Here is a 16,509-nt window from a genome sequence, read left to right on the forward strand (position 1 = left end):
ACGAATAATGTGTGGCACATTAAGTGGGACCTTCCCACCTCACGCTATCAGAATGGGACACGGGTCTGTCACTGTCACTGAACTGAAGGAAACTTCATGTGGTAGGGAACTTCCTCTTAAAACTGAAAATGTTATTTCCAAAAAGAGGAAGAGGGAAAGGGGTTTTTGTATCTTGTTTTGCATGCAGCTTCCTGCAGCACCAGGATCGCTTTGTAGCGTGAAAAACTCCACTGTAGCCGCGTTGCATGTGCATTGCTGAGTCTAGAGCTATAACTGTCATCTTTACCTGACCAGCTTTCCCTGACCTCACAAGATTAGCCCAGTGTTTCCGGAAGCCCTCCCCACCCCTGCCCCCGCCCCTGCCCTTGCCCTGTGCATGCCCAGAGTAATGCCCATTTGCATTTTTCAGCATTTATTTGACTCCCAGTCACAGACTGGGGTGACTCGAGTATCTACAACATAACGGGTGCCCTACAGTTGCATTGAGGTGAAGAATTGTTACATAGATGAATCAACGCTGTATTTATTTGTGCTTGGTGAAAATTCTGGAAGGATATCGGTGACAGTATAGTTATTGGGTCAGAATGATTGTGTGAAAAAAGATGACTATGTGATTTTTATTTGATAAGGGTAAGAAAAGAGATACCACAGTAATTTGTTGGCTCTGTTAGAGTAATAAGGAGAGCGGCTGTTTCGGAGGCTTGGGGCATTCCCTGGGAGGATGCAATGCTTGAGTCAAACCTTCAGGAAGCCACCGAATTCCAGAGCTCCTGGTCCTTTCTTCATTGGGCTGCAGGCTCTCAAGGTCTGACTCTGCACTGTCCATTCTGGGGCACCGTCTAGACCACTAGGTGGAGCAGGAGACCTCAATCCAGGGTCACCCCGGCCAGGTCTGCTGCTGTCCTGGTGGCTGACCCTAGAAGAGGAACATCTGGCTGCTGCTGAGGCTGTGGACCTCACTCCATGGAGACCCTGGGAGGGTGGGGCTCCTCATCCAGGCCAAGGGCACTCTGAGCGTTCTGCTCATGGAAACAGTAGCAGTTTGCTGGTCCCTGCAGGATGCAAGAGAAAAAGAACAGAATCAAGAAATCACAAGTTAGAAAGCTGAAGAGGGAGAAAGGAAAATGACGAGTCTGGGGTTAGAGATGTTTTTGAGGCACCAGGTGGATTTGTCTAGAGAGACCTAGCTTTAGGACAAAGGCCCGTGATTCGCTCCCTACAGGTGGGAGGAGAATCCTGCAGTATGAAAGAAATGACCCAGGGGACACACAGAAAGTTAAAACAGGAAGTTAGAGGGCAACAGGTGTAGAAAATAACTTTGAAAGATACAGAACCTTACATCAATAGTTGTTTTCTCTGGGTATGGAAATTGCAAGGGATTTTGTTTTCATTCTGTCTTTTTTTTTTTTTTTTTGCATAATACATATCGTAAGTATTAATAATCAGGAAATAATGGAACCGAGTCAGAGGCAGTACTTTGCAAAGAGAGCGTTAGACAGAGGCAAGAGTTCTGCCAGCACGATGCAAGGAAGTGATTGCTTTCTATAGATTTCCACGCCACATCTACCCAAGACTTGCCTGATCTAATGTTGTTTCTTCTTATTTGAGTACCTTTTATCAGTGCCTTACTTAAGCCTTGGGCAATAATTTATTCTATCTCCTGACTCTTAAAAGATTTATCAGTTCAGATGCTGATAAACAATGCTACAGAAAGATTGAGTCACGGGGAGTTGCCTCCTTAGCAGGACATAGTGCTAGTTCTATAAATGTTTGTTTTGGTTTTGAGGAGAGTAGGAAAAAGGAAGTAGGATAATTACAGCACAGCAGATGGCATCTGATAAATCTAGACCCAGCACTGAACACTGTCTAGCACGAAATGAGTATCGGAAAGAAAAACCTTCTAGAAGTGGACTCAGCTCTTCCATACTTCCACTTACATTTGGTAAATACATGATTTCTTTTTCTAAGAAACAAGCTGAGTTTATGTTAGCTCTTAAGGAGTTGTTTGCTCACAGTTTATCTGAGTATATTTTCAGAATTAGCTACTTGCTGGGGTTTTTGTTTTTTGTTTTTTGTTTTTTGCCCCTTCAGAATTAGCTATCAAGTTAAAACTGTCACAGATATATTAGGGAATGTTTAAATGGATCAAAAAAAGAATATGTCTGTCTCTCTCTCTCATTGCCTTTGCTGTCTTCTGAGGGCATGAACACTGGTTTTCTGCCATGCGCGACTCTGCCATAGAACCAGCCGGTTAAATAAACCTTAAAAAAAGGTCAGGATCAAAATATATTGAATTAGCATGAAATTCTGTGTTGCTCAACAAATGCGTGATTCCTTACAATAGTATACAGCTTCACTTCTAAGGACTGGTGTACATGGGAGTGTCAGCGCTGGAGGATTCCATGGCAGTGCAGGGAGCATCTTCATTGGAAACACAGCTGTGTTGGTGTTAAGATCAGAAGAAGATGGAGAAATTTTGTAAATAAGAGAAATAGGCCAAATTTGAATAAACATGTTGTTACGTTTATATAATGTTTTAATATAGAAGGGTTAATACCAAGAATCCTGGAAAGCAAAGCAGGTATTATAAGCCACTTGTAGAGAGGAGGTCAGTATTAACAAACACCAAAACACATGGATAAGAGTATGGCTAGTTTTATAATTACCATGGTCAAAGATTTGTTTAAAGAGGACCTTTATTCTATGAAGAAAGAATTTTGTTTTTCATTACTAAGTTTGTAATTCCTATTTTAGTCACTTTAAGTCACTGTTTTCATTCCCAAATTAAAAAAGAAAAACTAACCCCCAAAATGAAATTTTCTGGTTTTCCCCTGCCATAGATTTTTTTTATTTTCATGAGAACATGAAAGTAACCAGCCACTGTTATTTCCCATAGTGGCAGCCACAAGACTTTTTCACACACAGATTACTTTCTAGGGGTTTTAAAACCACACGTGTGAAGGTTTCATAATGTCATCTGCTTTCTCTTTCACGTAGCAAGCTAAGAAAGCCAGTGGATGTTGTTTTGATAAATAGGTTTCGAAGCATAAGTAGGTCAAGCCGCAGTGTGTAATGGTATTGCTGTTCCCTTCAAAAGTGGTACTTTATTCTGGTGCTTTAATCTCATAGGAATCAAGGGATGTAGGGCTGAGATGGACTCTCATGGAAAGAGGGCATTAGGAACCTAGTTGAAGGGCCATGGGTGGCACTAAGCGGTACCTTTGTGCTTGGCCTGTGTGAGGCCCCGGGTTTCACCTCCAGCATCAAAACAAACAAAAACTCAGACTGGGCTTCAGGGTTTAGGTATAAAATCAGTTGAAGTTTACAAATAGAGACCTGGGTTTCCTGGAAGCGCACCAGGAAGCAGGGGCACTGTGTGCTCACCTCTGTGATAAATAGGACAGATCTGTCCATGCCCCCAGAATGCACAGACGTGACCGCAGAGGAGCAGTACCTGCAGAAGGCATGGACGCCAGGGCTGAGGGCAGAAGGGTTCCTGATGAAGCAACTGGACACTGGGCACAGAAGCTGTCTTCACGGCCCGTGTAAGAGGGGAAGAAAGATTTCGGGAGCTGAAACTGAAGCCTGAGCATGGAATTCAAGTGTGTATTAGAGTAGGATCACAGGGAAATTGGCACCTAGGTAAACCATAGAAAACACACATGGATGATAGATAAGTCAGTTTTTAAAAGTCAGTGTCCAGGGCTGGGATGTGGCTAAGAGGTAGAGTTCTTACCTCACATGCACAAAGACCAGGGTTCGATCTCCAGCACCAAAAAGAAAACAAAAGTAAAGGTTACCTTCAGAGGAGCAAAGGAGAAAGCTAGGCAGTGATTGCTAGAACAACTTAAGTCTTCAGAGTTGTGAGGTCAGAGTTATTTTCAGGCTCAAAGAGACGAGACAGTCCCAGGCGTACACATCTCAGGAAATTTGGTTTTGGGGTCATGGATATCCCAGAATGTACTTACTGAGAGAGCAAGATGTTCTTACTTGAAACATATCAAAGTCTGGCCCTTAGGATGGAAAAGTGATGTTACAAAAGCGTTGGTGGTGAGCATCGTCCCTGCTTCAGTTTACAAGTAGGAATAGGAGACCCTCGTGAATGTGGCTGTGGGTGAGTGTAAAAACCCGCAATCGAACACCTCCTGCTTACATAACAGCTTGCTTTTTCATTCTCAGATTATGTGTACCAAGAAATAAACACCTATGGCACACTCTCCTGCCCCATGGCATTTGTAAAAGTTTTATAATCAGCAGAACCTGATTTCTTGGTTCTGTGTTCTATGAAGTTAGCAAGTAGACAGAGTAGAGATGGTTTCTGTCCATGTGACCCAGAAACGCTGCCCCGGAAGCGCCTGCAGCCGTCAGCAGCGATTATGGGTGTCATCCGGACCTCGGCTTTCTTTTCTGTCCTGGGTCCTGCCTTTAGCATTGCCGCTGCTGCTGTTTTCATGTCTGTCCCAGTCCTGAAAACAATATCACTTTAAAAGTTCAGAGTATCAGTATTGAGGTTGACCTTGAAAAAAATGGCTCCCAAAGGAATAAAAAAGAACTGAAAATCAAGTGTTAAAATTTTTATTAGTGCACGTTTCCTGTGTGATCACATTTACTGTGGGAAATTGGCACATGTATGTGACACACCTTCTTTCTTTTTGCTTCCCTATCCCCTCCCTACCCCTCCCTTCAGCTCCAGATCTCTTTCTCACTTGCAAAAGACCTGTCTGTCTGTTTCCTGTTAGACTTACAGTTCTTCTCTGGGAATTTCAGTGCTCAGGAGTTGAGTGTCACAGGGAAGCAGCTGTGACATTAACACTGCTGAGCACACCCCGTTGTGACTGTACTGATGTTGGCTCAGCAAAGACTCTTTTCTGAGTCTGGGTCTCCGACCCTGTCTTCCGGGCCCCAGTTCTTCCATGAACACAACTGAACACTGTCCTCATCATTGTGAGAACAGAAAAAGTACAGTCACTAAATCAACAGCTGTCCTGCCATGACTATCTCATGTTCAGAGGTGAGTCCCAAGGTAGCCACAGTGGTGCGCACCATGGGCATTTCTCTTGTGTTAGAGCACTCTTGTACATCATGTTAGAGCACACTTGTGCACCATGTTAGAGCACACTTGTGCATCATGTTAGAGCACACTTGTGCACCATATTAGAGCACTCTTGTGCATCATGTTAGAAAACACTTGTGCACCATGTTAGAGCACACTTGTGCATATGTTAAAGCACACTTGTGCACCATGTTAGAGCACTCTTGTGCATCATGTTAGAAAACACTTGTGCTCCATGTTAGAGCACACTTGCGCATCATGTTAAAGCACACTTGTGCACCATGTTAAAGCACACTTGTGCATCATATTAGAACACACTTGTACACCATGTTAGAGCACTCTTGTGCATCATGTTAGAACACATTTGTGCACCATGTTAGAACACATTTGTGCACCATGTTAAAACACACTTGTGCATCATGTTAGAGCACACCTGTGCATTGTGTTAGAGCACATGGTGGACCATGTTAGAGCACATGGTACATCATGTTAGAGCACTCTACTGTTACAGAGAAACTCACCTCAGGAAAGACGCCTGAAGGTGTTATGCAGCAGCTTATGGTTGGTGATTTTTTTAAGCTTTGAAAAATCAAATTAGAAGTGACCTGAGGAAAGGACAAAGCGAAACACCCTGCTTTTGTCTTGAGTCTCTCTGGCTTCCTGCAATAAAACAGCATAGACAGAGTTTCTGAGAAACGAGGGAAGTCTAAGTTCCAGGAGATGGAAAGCCCAAGACAAAAACTGACAGATTCACCCTGACTGGAGCCCACTGCCCTAGGACACCGGGGTCCCTCACGTGGAGGGAGGTGGAGGGTGCGGGCTTTTCTGATTCATCATAAGGGCTCTGTGTGCGTGGCCTGGTCACAGACTCACATTTCCATCTCCTGTTACAGTGACCTTGGAGGTGAGGGTTTCAGTGTGGGACTCTCGGTGGACATAAATACTCAAGCTGCAGCAAACACATTGATGGTGGGAGAGTACTGTGGTTAAGTCTTCTGGGTGAACAGTATTATCATTCTGATGAGGGCCTTGATTTCTTGCCCCCTTTGACCCAATAGTTCTGTCGATAGAAGCTCACCCTATGAAGCAGTACATGGCAGACTTAACTACAGTGACTGTTGTTGCATTGTTTAGCAGAAAAATAAAAATAATGTAGAAGATGTAAAATGCATTACTGTGCAATTTTAAAATGATGTAGAAAAATAATGAGAATTTTAACAAAATATGACAGTAGAAAAGTTGGTTGGCAATAGTTAGAGATTATGGTTCCATTTTTACTAAAGAAACAGTTTACCTTTGTAATGTATATATAAAAAGGGGTGTAGCTCTCTGGATGGAGGCTTTCTTAGTTACTTTTCTTGTTGCTGAGACAAAATACCTGACACTCAAGGTTAAGGGAGCAAGGGTTCACGGGGCTCACAGTTTGTAGAGGTTCAGTCCACAGCCGGCTGGCTCCAAGGCAAGGCAGCATGGCAGAGGGGCCTTGCAGAGAGGAAGACAAGTGGCAGCAGTGGTACACAGCCAGCAGCAAATAATGACAGCAGCTTCTTTCTGCCCCTTTTAGATTCTGTCTAGACACAGATTTGAAAATGACCTCTATTATCTGAATTTGTGTCTGCCGATGTTCCTGTGTTGAGATCCTTGTGCCCATAGCAGTGGTCTTACGAGGCAGAGTCTTTTGAGAGAAGTCTTTAGATGCTGAGAGTGGGGTCCTTATGATTGGAATTAGCACTTTCTGTAAGGACACCTCCCTGCCAGTGTGGGTACCGGGAGCTCACCCCTGTGTGGCGGAGGACTGGGCTCTCACCGGTGCCACACTTACTTGTGTCCTGACCTGGGACTTCCCAGCATCCAGAAATGCAGGAAATAAATTTCTGTTGAACCTAAGCCACCCGTTTATGCTATTTTTTAATAGTCCAGATGGACTAATGGCTCTGTGTAGCTTTGATTCATGCAGAAGTGGCTTTTTGTAGTTCCTATGTTTGCTTCTAAAGTCTAAACTTCTCTAATTAAATCCTTGATCCATTTATCAGAGAAAGGATGTTTAAAGAAGAGCTTTTGGAGGTGGGAGAGAGGGGCAGAGAAACAGGGCACAAGAAAGAGCCAAGAACCTGCCCTCTATGCAGGCACCATGGACGAGATGCGCTTGTTTCTGACTCACCATGAGGTGCTGCAGGAAGTAGGAGCTTGCCTTACAGAGGAGAAAACCAGCAGCTGAGTAATGTGCTGAAGCTCCGAGCATGCACGCTGGGACCGAAGCTGGGGGTTGCCCCAGCATCCTTCCCCTTGCCCCCCTCGGCTTTGGGAGAAAAATGAGATGGACACTGAATAACAGCTCACGCCTGCTACATCCCCGGGAACATTGTTGCTTCTTGGTGGAGAAGAAACATGGGCAGTATGTGGGCCTCCTTCTCCCAGGCTGTGATTGGGATGGTTGAGACTTCACTGTCCCGAATCCTGGGAGTCAGTACTGGGGCTGAGGTGGAGCAGCCAGCATCACCTGTGTCCTCTCCTACAGCCAGGTGACAGCCACCGGCACAGGTTCATGTGGCCCTCATAGGCCGAGTCCCGTGCCCCCAGGCAGGTGCTCTTTGGAGGTAAACACGAGATGCACGGCTTCCTGCCCTGAGATGCTCTCATTCCAGATCTGAGCTCAGTGTGACTCATTTTAGTCACACGGTAGTAATCTTAAGTAACATCAGATATCATTAATATTAGTCACGTAGTGCTTGTGACCCACCTGGTGCAAAGGAGTAACGGGTACTTCGTGGCCTCACTCTTGGGGTTAGAAGGAGTTCATTCTTCCCCAACTCAGCCTCGGTTTTTCTTTTTTAATTGTAACAGTTTATTATTTAGAGATTTTTTTTCAGGATCTCTCAGATGCTACCTAACTACAATGAACAGAACTGGGTGTGGTGATGCACATCTGTTATCACAGCACTTGGGAGGCTGAAGCAGGAGGATCATTGCAAGTTTGAGGCCAGTCTGGACTACAAAGTGAGCTCAAGGCCAGCCTGAACTGCATAGAGAGACCCTGTCTCAAAAAGACAAACAAACGAAACCAAAAAAAATAACTGTATTAACTACACTGAATTGTGCTTTTTACATTAGGCCTATATGTTCTTCCATTTTTTTAAATTACTATTTTTTTTTATTTTACGAGTTTATATTAATCCATGGTTGGTACGTGTATACAACACTTCTTAAAATTCTCTTTACACCTCCCCCCACCCCATCTCTTGGTCTCTTTCCCATTTGCAGAAGATCTTTCTCCCTGTTTGTATTATCTGCTTTTTAATTTGCTCTTTCATTTATTTATAGAGTTTCTCAGGGAAGACAAACCTTTTGCTAGTTAAGCTGGCCTGTCTGATTTATTTCACTGAACACTGAAATCTCACCAAGTGGTACAGGCTGGTCTGGAACTTCTGGGCTGAAGGGATCTTCCTGCCTCAGCCTCCCGGGTAGCTCTGACTACAGTTCTGTTCTACCACACTGAAGCTTGAATCCATATGCGTGGATCTGAGAGTCATCTACATTTTTTTCCAAATCTTAACCAATGTCCACTCAACCTGCACTCATGGTAATTTTTAAGGTTCCTTGAGTCCTTATTTCTCACTTTGCAGTTTGCTGTTCATCAATTGACGCATCAAAATCCTCAGAACTTCTGTGGGAGCCCAGTAGCATCCCCACCTTACGTATTGGGATGCTGCTGTTGATTAAAGTCTTAAATCTATGGGGGAGCATGTATGTGCTCTCCCTCCCTCCCTCTCTCTCTAGGCTTCAATTTATGTACTTCAGTAAAGCTTTTAAATTTTTTTATCTTGCCATTATCTTGTTATGTTTATTCCCAGATATTTTATTACTGAATGCCACCATACCTGAGACTTCCTGTTATATTTCTGTTGCACACATAAGAGATTAGCACGTTTGGCCACTTCACTGAGCAGTGCTGGGAGTTTTCAACATTTTATTATAATGCTGCTTACCTAGGTAGTTGGTTATCTGTCTGCTAATCAAATTCACATTTATTTCTTTTCAGTATTTAAAACTTTTATCTGTTGCTTTGACTGGAGGGTCCAAGACAAAAATGAATATAAGCCATAAATAGGAATTCTTCAGTTGCTGTTGGTCAGTGTTTTCCTTTTATTCTGGGGGATCAAACCCAGGACTTTGCACATGCTGGGCAAGCGCTCGCTGTGCTGCACCCCCAGCCCATTTTCTGTTCGCCTCCCTTACTGCCTTCTTTTCCTTCTTTCTTAATATTTTTCTTTGGTTTCTAATCTAAGGACTCATCTCAGTTAACCAGGGCGAATTCTGGAGAGTTTAGTTTCTCCAGAGACCATCTGAGTGACAGGGACTCACTGCGTTATCTTTGGGGTCTGCAGACTGACTCCATTAGGCTCGAAGTGTTTCTGTATGTATCTCCACTGTGGAGTCTTCTCTGTATGATCTTACATACATGGAGTATGGCCTCGTGGGACGTTTGGTTGGTGGCCATGTTGTATTTAATGGGACGGGACAGCCTGTGTCGGACGGAATCCTGGACTTTGTGGGATTTGCTCTTGGGCACCTGTGCTGTACCTGTGACTTCCCCCCTCCTCTTGTGGGCTCTTCCTCTGTCAAGCTGGGGTCCAGGCATCACCAGGAGGGGCTTAGCGCAGGGTGGATTCGGGCAGTTAACACCCGCAGACCCTGGAGTGGCATCGTGATGTCCATTTCCTTTCTTATGAGCAAATTGTTTTGATGCACCCTATCTGGAGTTCTGTTGCCTTCCCAGCATATTTCTAATGAAAATAGAGTCCTTAAAGTTCTTTTGAGGCAGTCCACATTAGCTTTGGGTTTGAGCAGTCAGATTGTTGTTGATGTTGTTATTAAACTGTTTTTTCTGAATAGCAATATGAGTGCCTGTGATTGCAGCACTCAGGAGACTGAGGCAAGAGAAACCCTGCAGGTTCAAAGCCAGCCTGGGCTACAAAGTGCACTGAAGGCCAGCCAGAACTTCATAGTGAGATCCTGTCTCAAGAAGACAAAAAAAAAAAAAAAAAAAAAAAAAAGGAAATCCCCAATAGTATGGCTATTTAATGTCATCAAATATTTTTCGATGTGTACCAAGCTCAGATAAGGTTTTTCTTCTTGAAACTATTTTTGACATTCTATCATGTTAACATTATATACTGTGGTAATTCTGGAATGAACCTAGAATGAAACTTTTTCTGCTGATATTTTATAACCCAGTATACTACTCAAATAGCTGTTTACCCGTGTCGACTGAATTAGTATTAATAGTTTCTACACTAGGCTCTGAGATGACATCATATTTATCTTCTGGTGTTTTCAGCTGCGTTATAAGATAGCTTTTTGTTTTGCAGGTAAGGGTGACCAAGAACTTGCCAGCGTCACCCAGCTGTGCAGATTTGTTGGCTGAGCCCCTCTTTTGTCCTCAGCCGGACTGCGCTCAGGATGCTGTGTGGTGGGACAGGGCAGTGGAGCGTAGTTGTGCCGTCATGCTGTCTTGGCTTTGTACCTCTGTGTCCAGTACAGGGACAGGCGTGGCACTGGAAATGGGTTTTGCTTTCTTTGAAACTCGCAGAGACACAGTGTTCACCTCTTTGATCTGCCCCCTCCTTGATTATCATGGTAATCATCCTCCGTCCGTTGATGAGGCCCTGAGGGTCCTGAGCCCTCGGCTGGCCTTCCGAACCCAATGCAGGTGGCCTCATGGGTGGAGAGGGCAGCGGAGGATGCACAGAGTGTGTCAGTGTTAGGACCAGTGCAGAATGAGTCCTGAGACAGCGGAAAACCTGGTGATTTTCAGAAGTTCTATTTGCCTTTGTTCACATAATTGACAGTACCTGGGAAAAAATTTTTAAAAACAGGCTACATACTGGTTTTTAGCTCCTACCTGTGTCTGTGTAGAAATTATGGACTCAAGACCCAAGAAATCCACAGCTTGTCTTTGTATGTGTTTTCCATTACAATCATGAAAAATGTCCACTGTGCTGGCTTCATCAGGTCACTGGTCTGGGACAGGTGAGTTGAAGCTGTAGGTGGCATGAAGGTGACCAATCAGCTGGCCCTAAGACGATCTGTGTGAATGGTCAGGGAGGCCCAAGGGCCAATGCAGGGATCCAGAAAACTGCAAAAGGTAGCCAAAAGAGAAAACCAGAGAATGGCAGTAGAAGGGCTTGGCCAGGGCCACTGGTCTCACGAGAGGAGGGAAGGACCTTCTGAGTCGATGGGTCTGAGCACTACAGTTGTGGTGGCTGGTGGTGGCACCAGCAAAAAACTCACTCAGTTGTCATTCTGCTGTGTCCTCGGTGCCCCCTGCCTGCCCCTGGTCCGGCTTCAGCTGATGCACTCTGTATCCTGAGCCCCGCCAGGACCGTTTCTGCATTGCATCTGCTGAGCTCACCATCACCAAAGATCACTTTGCATTTTGCTGAATGTCACCTTCCTAGTGCAGTCCCTGGCCACAAGGGTCGGCTTCCCTCCCCTCCCCTCCCCTGTCCTCCCCTCCCCTTTCCCTCCCCTCCCCTCCCCTCCCTTTCCCTTCCCTTCCCTCGAGAAACTTGCATCTCAGGATGTAAAACTCAGACTGAGGAGCCAAAGCCTTGCCTTTCAGACACTTCTGGCTCTGTTGTGGGGGTGATCAGGGGCGTGGCTGGGCTGGGGGTGCAAAGGTCCTCTTGGCATGCGATGCCTGTCTCTCCTCCCCATTCAGTTCTCACGAGAAGGCGTAGGCTGATAGCCAGTGTATTATTCTAGGGTTTTGTCAGTTTTGTTTACAAGATTGGATTAGGAGAACCTGGCTCTAAAGGATTTATTCCTAGGTTGGGCGGGTAAGAGATTCAGGAACTTGGCTCAAAATAATTTCTGCAGAGCCCTTGGCCATCTTTCAGCCTGGGTACTGACTGATGCCTATGAGCTGGAGGATCATAAGCATTTGAAAAGTGCTGGGCGGGGAATGAGCCTGAGGCTAGATGTGTGTGTCAGTGTCCCCAGGGCACCACTGCCCCCTGGGGCGTCCTCATGGGTCCTCGCCTCAACTGCTGGACTTGACGCCCAAACCCAGAGCACAGGAAGATGGCCCTTTTCAGTGGTCGCTCACACCTCTTTCTGGCTGTCTCCAGAAACTCTGGCGACCTGGTGCTGCGCTGAGAGGCACAGGAGTCCCTCACAAGCACACACCTTGGGCCTTCTTCATAGCTCACGCAGAAACGTGTAGGAAGTAAAGTGTAGCCTTACTTTGTGTCAGATGATGTAGGCAGCTCAATTTGGTGCCTAGAATTTGCCAATTTCTCTGCTTTCTCTTTTGACAGCTGAAAAACACAGTGTTCTGCTCCTGGCTTTTAGGAGGGGCACTTGATCTGCTGGGCTCTGTTTTATTTTGGTGAGAGGTGCCACTCGCAATCAGATGCATCAGGCTTACCAGTGCATGCTGGGGAGCTCACAGGCTGTGGAGTTTCAGCTCACAGATGGGTGTGTCATGGTCTTCACCCAAAAGATCTCAAAAGCTTAGTCTCTGAAGGGAAACTTTTTTTTGTTTTTTTACATTTTTTTTTGGCCTACCCCTTTGCACCGTGAAAAGTAGATTTTGGTACTGATTCAGGTACGTACTAAGTTCATCCTGAAAGATTGAGTTTGCCCTTCTTGCTCTCTGGCAGATGGACAGTAAGTAATTTCACACATCAGTGTTTGCAATGGTGTTGTCCGCTAGGAAGAGAGGCAACAGGCAGCTCATGGGAAGGTGTGGACCAGAAGCTGCCACAGATGGAAAGGGAAGTGTAGGATCTTGCAGTAGGAAGCACCTCTAACATTAGGCTTACAAAAGGCCTGACCTGTGCTGACGGCTGTTTATGATGCCAGTGAGGAGGGCAGAGTCTTCCCAAAGGAAGAGGAAATGAGACATTGAAGGGAGAAAAGGACTCCAAACCTAATGCCCAAAGGAGCCTTTAGAAGAAGGGCTGAGAAAGTGTCCTGGGTTGTCCACCTTCCATGGAAGCAAAACAGAATCCATCAGTCTCCATTTTTCTGATTCTTCAGAAGGGGAAAAAAAAAAGAGAGAGAGTTGTTGATCTTTCTTTGCTTACCTGCCAAGAATGAGGTGATCCTGTTTTTGCAGTTAGAAGATACAAAATATTAAAGTCAGGCAGGGTGGCACACTCCTGTAATCTCAGCACTGAGGAAGAGTGCTGAGCACTGTTGTAAGTTCGAGGCCAGCCTGAACTGCATAATGAGACCCTGTTTCAAGAAGACTATATATATGATATTGTGATTTTTTTAAGTATACACTATGTACAGTTTCCTTACACAGAGAGCTAGAAATGAAAGCCATTAGTCTCATCTTCTGAAAAATTCAGACCTGAAGGTAGGGAGGATATTTCTTGTAGTCTAAAGAATTTACAGGGTCTTAGTTTCATGACTAGTTCTAATTTGAACATTCAGATGACTAGAACAGGTCTCTTGTGACAGCATCTTTATTTTTTCCTTTTGGTTTTTAATTTTAAATAATTTTAAAGAAATACTTAGAAGTCAGATAAATCCTGAATGAATTAACTTTTTATGTTACCTTCCAAATCTCATTCCGAACCTCTATATTTGTTATATAGATGCAGTGATGATTGTTGATTCTCTGTCCTCGTCCCACTGTCTGTCTCTGTCTCTCTGTCTCTTCCTCTCTGTCTCTCTCTGGAGGACCTCAGATAGAGAAGACCAAGTTAACGTCACTTCTCATATCACAGCAGGTTATCACTGGTCATGTCTAGCGAGGATCCTCATTACGTACCCACTCGTTCTCCTTTCTCCTTATTCCCCACACCCAGTTCTCGCCCCACCCCAGATCATTCTGCTGTCCCCATAGATGACACTGTGAGTGTAACTGGTCACAGATGTGCCAGTGGATAAGCCTCGTTTGCTGGAATGACTGCACCAGTTTCCACTGCAGCCAGCAGTTCACGCTTCCACCAGCATTAGAATATCCCGCTTTCTGGTATTACCAGGCCGTCAGGTATAAAATGGTACTTGGTGTTACTTTGCATTTTTCTGCTCACATGCAAGATTATCTTTTCTTGGCTTATCCAACTTTTTGTATTCTTTGTCATTTAAGTGTTTTATCTATGGCAATGATATGTCTCTGGCTTTTGATGTCAGGATTAATATATTGAGATGTATTTAACCATTAGGTTGAAGCGTATTTCACTACTGGTGATTATACGTTTTTGCCTATTAAAAAGAGCAGAACCTACGGTCCCTCTTAATATGTTATTGGATGAAGCAATCTTTGCCGGGTTTTAGTGTTATGAGTAATAAATCAATAACCAGATTCTTAGGATACATCATTTTTCTTCTTTTGAAGTTGACCTTAGGATAACTTCTTAGGGGAGCAAATACTGACTCAGAGGAGAAACTTTTTATGGCGGTGGCTGTGTATTGCCAGGTCTCTCTCTCTGCTGGGGCTGAGCTGATTTACATTATGCATCATTTGTACAGTGATCATGTTTATTTTGCTTTAGCTTCATCATCATTACCATTTGAACTGCTGCTTTAGTAACTCGAAAGCATATTACCATAGTGTTTTTATTTGTGTTACTCACTGAAAGTTAAGGTTAAACAAGTCCTCAGATATTCACTGGTAACTGTTACACTTTTATAAGCATGATCTAAGAGTGCCCTTTGTCCACATTCCTGTTGGTACTGTCTTTAAGTCAGTTTGGTAATGCGCTTTCTTATAATGTAGATTTAATCTGTCTTAATTTTCTGAAAGTGAAATGATTCATTTATGTACAACTTGTTCTTCAGATGACAATCAAAACAAAACACATGACAAAAAGGAGAAGAAGATGGTGGTCCAGAAGCCCCATGGAACCATAGCATACACCGTAAGTATACACAGGGTGGCGTGAATGTTTGTTAATACCACTGGGTCACGCATTCTCCCTGCCGTGTTTTACTCTTGGTGGTGGTCATTATTAAAGAGTCAAACTTTTAAAGATGCGTTCCAGGACTTCTCTGTTTTCTCCCTCTGTTCTCCCTGGACCTACATGTGATAACAGGGACTTCAGGATGGATATGAGGTCTCTTTTACATAATCCATGGCATTTCTCATAGTGAATCAGGGTGTCCTTATTGGAATGTCTTATTTTGCTCTTTAGTTCTTAGATCCATGGAGGGAGATTAGACGTTTCTATGCTGTGTTCTTGGCACGTTGCTTGTGGGTATGGATCTCCTGTTCCTGAACCAACAGATCGATGCTGTGTGTGTGTCCCTCTCTACAGCTCCACTCTCTATGTCATGCACACATCTCTCTCTCTCTGTGCATCAGGAGCACCTGGAGCTCAGGAGCGAGACCATATTTATACACAATCAGTTTTCATTCACTCTGTGACGGCACTAGTGCGTGTTCTTTTTGACTTGTAAGAAGCTCAGCAGGAGTGCCATTGCCTGCGTGGGTTTGAGCTTATTTTACACTCACTGTGTCCGTGCCCTGCCTGGCCCTGTACAGGGCCAGCAGCAAGACCTTGGGATTCCCTTTGGAATGGTGGTGCGGTGCGTACACCTGCGGAGAGCCCCCTTGAAGGGCCTGGCCAGGCATTCGTGAGCTCCATGCGCATCTTTCTGGAGATAGCAGACCCAATCATTTCCAGAAAGGACTTGTGTGATTCTGTCTTGTGTTACCTAAATATGTGCTTTATCCTCATAGTACTGAGAAAGCCACCATCCCTCAAAGCATGCATGGGGAAGTGTTGGATTCAATTATTTATCATTTGTAAAAATATTCAAAAGCCATATCCCTTAAGACTTGCGTGTACCCAGGAGTGTGACTCACAAGCCCCTTCACACCATATAGCAAACCATGATGTGAGAGTAAAAATTAGTCCACACATCAGTGAATATAAATACGTGTCAGATTGATCATGCAGTATGCCTACCTGGCTGACACATGTGGTGGGAACATGGATTGTATTTGGCAAGTTATGTTTATACTTACCATTAGAATAAGAGGTGGCTCTCAGGAGGTCATGCTAGCATCTGCCGGTTCTGGTTGAGTTTGATTCATTCCTTTCAGGGTCCTTGTGGCACAGTTCTGTGTGTTTATTTAATCTTTATCCGGTGACTCTGGATGGTTTTCCTCATTCTCAGAATGCTTTATAGGGGCTTTATTCATAAAAACATGAGGCAAATTTGTTGATCACATATCATGAAATGAAGTCGGAGCTGTAAAGTAGCTATTGTGATGATAGATCTCTGTTTTTGGGGTGGAGAAATAGATCCTGAGAAATGAAGCAGGATGCCCAAGGTCATGCAGCCAGCAGCTGGCTGGTCAGGTGCTCCATCCAGCAATCTGGCCCTGGAGTCTGGATTATCAATTTGTATCTTGTACTGACTCTAAACCTTGAAGACAACTGTATTTGCATTTATCATATATAAATATCCAGCAATAAAAACTATTCTTTTAA

General features: G+C 44.3%; 1 protein-coding gene across 6 annotated transcripts in view; it reads left to right on the forward strand.

The window, feature by feature from the left end:
* Ncoa7 (nuclear receptor coactivator 7) overlaps positions 1–16,509 on the forward strand; it is a 116,620-nt gene that overhangs the window by 55,083 nt on the left and 45,028 nt on the right. For all 6 annotated transcript variants that reach the window (XM_063235044.1, XM_005008140.3, XM_063235046.1 and 3 more), the window contains one exon: positions 14,852–14,931. In XM_063235044.1, coding sequence (XP_063091114.1) covers positions 14,852–14,931 — 80 coding nt within the window. The remainder of the gene's footprint in view (positions 1–14,851; positions 14,932–16,509) is intronic.

The sequence above is a fragment of the Cavia porcellus genome, unplaced genomic scaffold, assembly GCF_034190915.1.
Source record: "Cavia porcellus strain 051 isolate PalLab524CR breed Dunkin Hartley unplaced genomic scaffold, mCavPor4.1 scaffold_24, whole genome shotgun sequence".
Lineage (NCBI taxonomy): Eukaryota > Metazoa > Chordata > Mammalia > Rodentia > Caviidae > Cavia > Cavia porcellus.